Here is a 10,184-nt window from a genome sequence, read left to right on the forward strand (position 1 = left end):
CATCCTCCGCCTTCATACTGCATTTTCCTGTACGCTGCCAAAGATCGTTCTTGGTACTCGTCTTTCGAAAACTTCAAGCACTCGCAGGTCCTCTTCGAGCATTGCCCATATTTCCCGCCCGTTGAGAACAACCGGTCTAATGAGCGTCCCGTACAAGGTACACTTTATACGAGGGTTTAGTCTGCTCGACCGCAATTGCTTGTGAAGCCCATAGTAAGCGACTTCCGCTGATAACACACCTCGCGATAATACGAAGAATTGTGAAGGCAGGGCAAGCACTTGTTCCACGAGAATTAGCTGTACAATAGTTTAAAAAGCTATTCTTAAACAAAGATGTTTGATGGGTTATAAATAAATTTGGAATTTTAGTTGTAAATGAAATATAAATAGGAGTTGAAACTGAAGTTTTCGTGAAACTAAACGTGAAGTTGTATCTAGTTTTACCTAATTTAATTTATCACAAAAATACTGGGCGGTTAAAACAAAGCGTTTGAGCTTCTAAGTTTCAGCCTCAGCAACTAGTTTGTTTTACATTACCGTGTGGTCATTGGCAGCATTCGCGCTCAATTCTAGGGGGGCTCTAGCACAGGTGCGCAGAATTAGGCGCCGAAATTAGTGGTGCAGCATTAGGACACATCACGGTAAAGGTGAGAGCACGTGCTCCACAGAGAGGATGAGGCACGTGCTCCGCAGTGTTGCTGCGAAAATGAGCTATTTTCGTATTAAAAAAAATTCTGTGGCGTTTGATTCAAGAGTTATAAATTTTTAAAATAATCGCGATGCCCCAGACAATCGCAAATTACCCCTTTAACTTTGCTGGGAAGCAGGGAAAGCTTGATTTTCGAATATTCACTTTTTCTATAGATCGGACCCGGATCCGATCAGAAATATCGCTTCGATCAGAATTCAACACGTCAATCGGGATGTTTCTGATCGGAACAGGCCCGATCGGAATGTAGAATATAGGCGATTGTTGAACTTCTTGGAGGGCGTTCTAATCCTGTCGGTAGAGATTTGACAGCATGCCCAGTCTTGATTTCTGTAGTCTTCGCCATTGTCGAAGATTCCCCTCTGTAATCTTTGATAAAAGGCTGGTTTTAGACCGAATCGTTTCAGTGTCTTCGGTGCACTTATTGCTTGGAATACATAGAAATAGTGCGCCAAAAATACCGAAAAGACTCAATCTTAAATAATACTTTTATGAACGATTGCGCACTGCTATGCTTTATGCTTAAAATATTGTTCATTAGTAAGCTTTGCACCAAAACAGACCAAAAACTACAAACAAGGTGTACACTCTTTGGACAGAGAAGGTTCTGTAAAATAGTTATACGGCTTTTCGTTTCATGAAGCTTAAGATTTGTTTTTGTTTTTCAGGCTATAACTCGGTTCGTGTAGGAAGATAAAAATCAAAAAATAAAGGTTTAAAATTATTCTTTCTGTTTAATATTTTAAAAACATTTGTCCTATAAAGAATTATTGAAAATAGCATTTTGAATTCTCGGTTTACGACATACTGTATGTATAATTATTCTTTGACAAACTTACAAAGGTAACATCACTCCTTTCAACTGAATCGTCGCAACACTGGGCATGTTTGTATCTTCTCAAACCGAACATGAACTATATAAACTTTATAAGATAACGCAGAAAAAATAGCTGCTTTTAAAGATATGTGCAACAGGAAAAACATCGCGTAGTTACGGACTAGGTTAGCTTCTAGCATCGTTGATGGTTGCCGGTACGCGCACTTCCATACCATTCATCCTCTTGGTCAGCACAATTTGGCAGCCAAGGCGAGAAGTGTCGGTCAGATCGAAAGCCAGATCCAGCATGTCGAGCTCTTCGTCACCTGGCTTGTCTGGCAAGGCATCGTAATCTGCCTTAGCTAAGATCAGATGACATGTCGAACAGGTCAGTGTACCTTCGCACGCCCCGAAACCGTCAAAATCCAGCTGATTATTGACGACTACGTCAAGTAGTGAATCACCAACTTTTGCTTTCGCCTTGATACGCTCTCCACTAGAGCGGACAAAAGTAACTTCAATCCTGAAATGAGAAGCAAAATAGGAAAAGATTACATATCGCAATGCACTTTTATCTACGAGACAATCGAAATAAAAATAAAACACTCAAGTGTTGTTTAGCGGTCCAAGCAGTGTCATTTACGCACGCAGTACTATTTTTCGTTTCGCAAGCCGGTTTCATAACCTTTTTCACTAACAAATAACGTGTTGTCCGACGCTTCCTCAAAGCTAATGCAGGTACATAACAGTTTACAATAGTACGAGAGTAAACAAATGCCCAAAGGCACCCGCACGCGACATGACTTGCAAGTGTGAATAATATCAGGAACTTAGGGAACTTACTCTTCGCCCTGCAGTTTCGGCTGGGAAGTAGATAAATAGCGAGAAACGCCTTGGGTCACACGTGCCTGATGGCACGAAACCAAATTTCGGCTATTGCTATAACCAGCAGCCTCTGCCAAACGGGTTTTGGTAAGCAATTTTCGAAACGTATGCTGAGTGGATCGTGATGTAATCAGCTTAAACATTTTGCTGGTTTCGCTTTCTTTTGGCGCTGGTAATCAGCTGGTGCTACACAACAGAAGAGGTAGACTTAATTTAGTTTATATACAAGCTTTAACTTGACTTTAAAACTGGACACACATCCTTAGAAAAAAGTCACTGAAACGAATTATCTGATAATTCACTGAAACTTTGTACACATCACACTCGCAACCTCGCAACCTGTACTGTTACTGGGTCTGGAGAAAGCAAAAGAAATGAGCATAGCTGATCAGGGTGGCCAGATGAAAAAAAATCCATTTACGCTTTGTAGGTATTTCAAAAATTAAGAGGAACTATCCGAAGATTCAAAAAAGAATTGTTTTCTTTTGCGTATCATCCGCAAATTTTAAGTTCAAAGTTCACTGTCAGAGAAGTTTATAAAACATTTCGGCATCAAATGTAAAAACTATTTTATGAAAGTATAAAGAGGCATGTAGAAAAACACCTGACATCCCTGAAAATGTCTAACAAGCAGAAGCTGTCACCACTCACCACGGTCACCACACCACATGATGATCATCAATGATTGCCAATGAAATATTTCTCAATGACATTTTTGTTAGCCCGCCGTTTTTTTTGCGCGCTATCAGCGTGGCCAGGCCCGCAGACATACTTCTTATATGCTCAAGCTTCATGATTTCCCCGTTGTGCAAGCCGTTGTGCCACCCCGTAGTAATGCAATGGAGACGCACGATGTCTTGTTGCCTGAGACGGATTTTCCTGAAAGTACTCATTTCTTGCGGGGGGAAATAAAACGTTATGCATCTCAATTGTATTGCCGCAATTTTATTTCTTTGAGAAATTATTCCACGAATGATCCAAAACTGGTTAAAGTGACTATAATGTAAATAAAAAAAATATCCACGAGGCCACCTGGAGATCACCAGACCAACGAATAGAAAATCAAATTGTCCATATTCTAATCGACGGTAAATTCTTCTCTGATGTTTTAAACGTTCGCGCCTACCGCAGTGCGAATAGAGATTCGGACCATTTCCTAGTTGTAGTCTGCATGCGCTCAAAACTCTCGACGGTGTATAACACGCGTCGAAGTCGTACGCCGCGACCCAACATCGAGCAGCTACGAGACACCGGAGTTGCCCAGGAATACGCGCGGCAGCTGGAAGCAGTGCTACCAACGGAAGAGCAACTTGGCGCAGCCACTCTTAAAGATGGTTGGAAAGGCATTAAGACCGCCATCGGTAGTACTGTACGAGGTACGAGGTACGAGGTACGAGGTACGAGGTACGAGGTACGAGGTAGTACAAGCAATTACTGCAGGAGAAGAATGCAGCACACACGATGTCTTCCGTCCACTCCTCCTGTAGTAGCTCCTCCTCCCAAATCTTGACAATCACCCAGTGCAGCACTCTAGCCAGTGCGTCACCATCGTATTTCAGCAGCTCCCCGGGTACCTGATCAGCCCCAACCGCTTTACTGTTCTTCAGCCGACCGATCTCTTCTGCTACCTCCTGGAGGTGGGGGCTGGTATTCTGTCGTCTTCTGCACGTGCTCCAAGATTCATTGCCATATCGTCATCTTCATGTTCAGCTACATCGTTGTTAAGGTGCTCGTCATAATACTGCTTCCACCTCTCGATCACCTCACGTTCGTTAGTGAGACTGAGAAGATTACCTTCTAAGTACCGGTACATATCGGCTTGCGGCACATAGCCTTTGCGCGAACGGTTTAACTTCTCGTAGAACTTTCGTTTATCGTTAGCCCGGTAGTTCTTCCATCGCCTCGCGATCTCGTTCTTCCTGTTGGCGCTTTTTCCTCCGGAAGACCGAGTTTTGCCTGTTCCGTGCTTGTTTATATCGCCCCACATTCGCCTTTGAACGGTGCTGCAGCATTTTTGCACGTGCTGGTCGTGTGTCCGATCTACAAAAAGGGCGACAAGTTGGATTGTTGTAATTACCGCGCAATCACACTGTTGAACGCCGCCTACAAGGTACTCTCCCAACTTTTATGTCGTCGATTACACAGTTCTGCAAAAAATTATTTTTTTTCACATGCATGAGATACTTTAGGTAAATTACACTCAAAATAATAATCACTTACATATCAAGTGCAAAACTATATAAATATTTTCCATAATACTTTTCACCTAAATATTATGTGTTCGTCACGTAAATATTCACATTAATATGATAGTCGGGTGCACATATAAGTTACGTGGTATTCAGGTGCCTTATGTATGAACTTCATTTAACTTCTAGTAGAATATCACATACATTCTATCTGCATCATGCGGAATGGTCAATTTCTTCAATAGTATTAATAGTTTATTGATATAATAAAAATAACCAGATATTTGATGATATAAAGTTTATTTAAAACTTCTATGCGTCATACAAACATTATATACTCACTTTTTATATCTACTATATTTAGCTGCATTTAGACATTGCGCAATTTTCCTAGGTGTCTAGAGTGACTAACTTAGTTTCTATTGGAAAAATTGGTTCTGAGCAACGCGGTGCAATGCTTCGTATCTAAAAAAAGTAAAAAAATAACATAATATGCATTAATTGTTTGAGAACGCGTATACCTTGGATTGCAGTCCTTGTATTAAAATTGATAAACACATTGACAGTCCGCTGATCAGTCGTGCAATCGTAACTTTATAATTTTTCACTACCAATCGGACCCTTAGATTCTCGCAGCATAATTTCTCTCCTAAGTATTTTGCCATGACTCCATCGAAAAAACACAAGACCTGAAATTGTTAATGTGGATTAATTTTAGTGCTTATATGAATTATAATTTACATTTAATTACTTGCGGTAAACTGCGTGATGGGAGCCCAAATTCGTTTGCGTAAATCTCACTTGATGCCATGGTTGCTGTTTATTTTGCATACCTGTCAGTCACGTGACAGCTATATGAACGGTACATGAAAATTACGTTACATCACTTTTCGCATACCTGATTATCACGTGATAGTTATGTGATCGGCACATAAAAAATACGTTGCGTCATCTATTTATTTTGCGTACCTGATAGTCACGTGACAGCTATATAAACGGCACATGAAAATTAGCTTACATCATCTAATTATTTTGCATACCTGACAGTCAGGTGACAGTTATGTGACGAGCACATAAAAATTACGTTTTGCATACCTGACTAACAAGTGACAGCTATGTGAACGGCATATGAAAGTTACCTTACATCACCTATTTATTTTGCACACCTGACAATCATGTGACAGTTATGTGAATGGTATTAGAAAATTAAGTAAAGGTATGTAAAATATATATGATGTCTGCTTGAATATTAACGTATTGTCATCTAAATATTATATGCTGAATATAAAACGTATATGACAGCTCATTTTTGAAAAGTATGTGCGTTTGCACGTAAGATGTAAGTGGTCTTTTGGTTGAGTGTATGTTTTTGAGGTGCTGAATCCAAAACTGATTTCCGTTTCTCTCCATCACGTGCAGATTTTTTGCAAATTATGCTTCTTATATGGAAATATATATAAGTTAAGTGGAAAAAATATTATCACAAATTCGTAATAAAGACCCTAAATAAGGTCTTTTTTATTACTTTTGTAAATTTTTACTTAATAAATACAGGAAAAATACTACTGGACTGAAATATTTTACCTTTACTATTCTTTTTTTTCTCTTCAATAGAGTTGGTTTACTCAGGTACGCTAACTTACGCACATTCAACTGCAGTGCCTCATAGAAGCAAAATCTGTAAAAAACATGTAAGAAGCATTTGTATAGCTAAATGTAATCTACAATTTTGCTGAATAGAGTAGTATATTATTTTTTTCCATTTATAAAGGAAACGGTCTTTAAACCAAATTATATAAATAGAATGTTTGTTCGCGTTAAGGATAAATTTGCAACACTATTACTGTGTAAATACGACAGATAATGGAGTACTCAGTTCAGAAAGATTGTAGATTGCATTTAGCTCTAAAAATGTTTCATACATGACTTTTACCGAATTTGCTTCTATAAGGCAATAGAGTCGGCTGAGCACAAGCGGGCGTACAACATCTGCTTTAAAATAATATTCTCCATAGTTTCTCCTCATATATGGGTTTCTTCCAAAACATGGAAGGGTTTACATTAATAAAAACAATTCTGATGTAAAAAATATTAATGTAAATTACATCCGGGATATTTCTGCTGCTTTATGTCTGAAACCAACTTTCAAGATTATTCAACAAGTATTGCATGAAAACGTGACGTGATGGACAATTTTTATTATTTTTTCTGAATTAGTGTTTTCGGCACCGTATTCACAGTAGATTCAGTAGACAAAACGGAATGTTTGGCATTAGAGTTTCGACAGGACGGTCAAAAGATCCTCCTAATGGTAATCTATAATCCGCCGGAAAACGATTGCTCGGCTTTCCTGGCAGAAAAGTTGGCAAATTTTGCTGTATACTACGACAATGTTTTCCTGGTGGGAGACTTCAATACCGACATGCTCCGACTCAGTAACAAACGTACGTCATTTGAATCGGTGCTTCGTACGTTTTCTCTATCTTCAGTCAGCGATGAACTAACGTTTTTCCATGGTGGAGGATGCTCGCAGCTAGATCTTTTCCTAACCAACAGAAACGAGAAGGTCTTGCGATTTGGACAAGTCAGCTTTCCTGGGTTATCACAACATGATTTGATTTTTGTGTCAGTCGATTTTGTCGTTACACGGTCCTCCAGTTTGCGTACTTATCGAGACTACGCCAATTTTGATCCGCATGTCTTAGAAAACGAAATTCGGTCTATCCCCTGGAACCAGTTCTACGCGATGGAAAACCCGAACGTTTCCATGGAATTTTTCAACGAACACATTAAAAGAGTGCATGATTTGTGCATCCCTCTTCGTGCTAGTACCAATCGCCGTCGCTATAATCCGTGGTTCACGGACAGTGTACGTCAGTCCCTGCTTGAGCGTGACTTAGCGTACAAGGATTGGCTGCAAGCTCCAACGTATTTGAAAGACATGAAGCGGCATCACTACAAGGCACTGCGAAATCGCGCTAACACGAAAATCACTCGAGCCAAGCAGGAGTATCTGAATCGTTTTTTGAACTGCAGCACTCCGTCGAAAACCTTATGGCAACGGTTAAAGAGCCTTGGAGTCGGTAAGGATAAACACTCTGGGTCATGTGATTTCGATCCAGATGATGTAAATCGTGCTTTCTCAGCCAACTTTACAAACAGTTCCCGCCGGGGAGAAATATCCGTAAGCTCCGAATTAGGATCACCATACAGTTTCTGTTTTCAACCAGTGCACGACTGGGAAGTCGTCAACGCCATCTGTGACATCAAGTCGAACGCCGTCGGAATGGACGGCTTGCCCATTAAATTTGTGAAGATCATCCTACCGCTAGTCGTGCAACACATTACATATTTGTTTAATATGTTTATCGAGGGCTCCACATTTCCTGACTCTTGGAAACACGCAAAAGTTTTACCATTGAAGAAAAAGGCTCGTTTGAACGACATCAGTAATCTTCGACCTATCAGCATACTTTGTGCGTTGTCGAAGGCTTTTGAGAAGCTTCTTAAACAGCAAATGACGTTCTACATAGAAGGTAATGGCTTGCTAACGGACTATCAGGCTGGCTTCCGTCGGGGACATAGCATCAAAACCGCAGCTCTTCGAGTGTATGACGATTTAGCATCCATTGTCGATAAAAAAGGTTCCGGTATATTGCTACTGCTCGATTTCTCAAAGGCTTTTGATACAATTCCGCAAAGTAAGCTACTGACCAAGCTGAGTGCTCAGTTCAACTTTTCCTCCGCTGCCGTGAGTCTGATGAAATCGTACCTGCTTGGAAGACAACAGACAGTTTTCTGTGGTGATCGCTGCTCACGTAGCATAGAAGTGCCGTCTGGCGTTCCTCAAGGCTCAGTGCTTGGCCCATTACTTTTTTGCTGCCATATAAATGATCTGCCTACGGTGATGAAGTACTGTTCTATTCAAATGTATGCCGACGATGTGCAGCTCTATGTCGGTAAGCTTGGCCCTTGTTCGCGCGAATTAGTCAGAATGGTGAATGCTTATCTGGAACGAGTTGCGGATTGGTCACGACGAAATGAACTTCTTGTGAATCCAGCCAAGAGTAAAGCTCTATTCATCGCAAGTCGACGTCGTAGAGTCGGAGGTACCGATTTGTCAGCACCTGGACTTGTACTGGATGGTCAAAGCATCGAATGGTCAGAAAGTGCCAGCAACCTAGGTTTTATCTTCCAAAATGATTTGCAGTGGGATGGCCTGATAGCGCAGCAATGCGGAAAGATTTATGCTAGTCTACGAACGTTGTATTGCTGCACACCCTCCGCACCGACTGCCACCAAACTGAATCTGTTCAAATCCCTGATCCTGCCGCATTTCCTGTTTGGCGATGTTCTGCACATTCGTCCCAGCGCAAGCTCCTTAAATCGTCTGCGTGTGGCATTAAACTGTTGCGTGAGATTTGTGTACGGATTGAGCCGCTATGACCATGTGAGTCACCTTCAGCAGAACCTCATTGGGTGCCCTTTACAATGCTTTTATGCTTATCGGTCATGCGTTTTCCTGAGGAATCTGTTAATAACACAGTATCCTAGTAATCTACATAGGAGGCTTATCCAAACCCGTGGCCGCCGTTTGCAGAGTTTGGTAGTTCCAGCCAATAACACGACAATCTACGCAAATTCATTGTTTGTTCGAGGCGTTGTAAATTGGAATTCGTTACCGCCCGCTGTTAAACGTTCATCGTCGGAAGCAAATTTCAAGAGAGGCTGCATCGACTTTTGGAACCGAGACTAATTTTATTTTGAATTCGAGGGAAAAATCCTGACAATGTAGTTGTAGTAATATGATAGTTAATTAAGTTGTAAAATTGTGTAATAACTGTTGGTAATCGGAGGTAGCAAATTTTTAAAAGATTAATGTCTTAAGCTACTGGACAATGAATAAATGAAATGAAAATGAAATGAAATGAATTCAGTGGACAAAAATCTATAAGATCTATCTTTCAACTGATGAAAAATCCTATGCAGTTTTTTTGATGCAGACCTGTGTTATCACCATTTGCAAAGGAGTTTGTGGGGCAATATCAAGCGGGATTCATAGGTGTCCGTGCCACCACGGATCAGATTTTCGCGCTCCGACAAGTGTTGCAGAAATGTTGCGAACACAACGTGCCCACGCATCATTTATTTATCGGACACAAAATTCGCCACCGCGCGAGGTTAACAATCTACAAGACGCTGATTAGACCGGTATTCCTTTACGGTCATGAGGCATGGACTATGCTCGTGGAGGACCAACGCCCTTAGTGTTTTCGAACGGAAGGTATTGCGCACCATCTACGGCGGAGTGCAGATGCAAGACGGAACGTGGAGGAGGCGAACGATCCATGAATTGCATCAGCTGCTTAGGGAACCACCACCCCACTGTCACAAAGTCATTCCCATACATTTTTCGTGTAGCCAACATCTCATCTAGCCCACAACAAACTTTGCCTCGGACAAAATGTATTTGTGAGTAGCCCGCTGTAACTTCAGCCTCGGATGAATCCGTATTGGTAAGCTCTCGAACAAAGTTTTTTTTTTTTGCTTTTTTCTTTTTGTGTTGGACGTGTAGGAAGCGTAA

General features: G+C 41.0%; 2 protein-coding genes across 2 annotated transcripts; one reads left to right on the top strand and one right to left on the bottom strand.

Moving 5' to 3' along the window:
• Window positions 1-1,404: 1,404 nt before the first annotated feature.
• LOC128743083 (adrenodoxin-like protein 2, mitochondrial) lies at window positions 1,405-2,750 on the bottom strand. Its single transcript, XM_053839602.1, has 2 exons — window positions 2,370-2,750; window positions 1,405-2,049 (listed from the first exon to the last, which is right to left on the bottom strand). Exons 1-2 carry the CDS (start codon window positions 2,552-2,554, stop codon window positions 1,713-1,715), a joined length of 522 nt encoding a protein of 173 aa, XP_053695577.1. The 5' UTR covers window positions 2,555-2,750; the 3' UTR covers window positions 1,405-1,712.
• Window positions 2,751-3,742: 992 nt separating this feature from the next.
• LOC128739449 (uncharacterized) lies at window positions 3,743-10,184 on the top strand. The gene is made up of 5 exons (XM_053834934.1): window positions 3,743-3,815; window positions 6,841-7,044; window positions 7,090-8,351; window positions 8,811-9,050; window positions 10,176-10,184. The coding sequence occupies exons 1-5, from the start codon at window positions 3,743-3,745 to the stop codon at window positions 10,182-10,184; spliced, it is 1,788 nt and encodes a 595-aa protein (XP_053690909.1).

The sequence above is a fragment of the Sabethes cyaneus genome, chromosome 3 (genome assembly GCF_943734655.1).
Source record: "Sabethes cyaneus chromosome 3, idSabCyanKW18_F2, whole genome shotgun sequence".
In the NCBI taxonomy this organism is placed as follows: Eukaryota; Metazoa; Arthropoda; class Insecta; order Diptera; family Culicidae; genus Sabethes; species Sabethes cyaneus.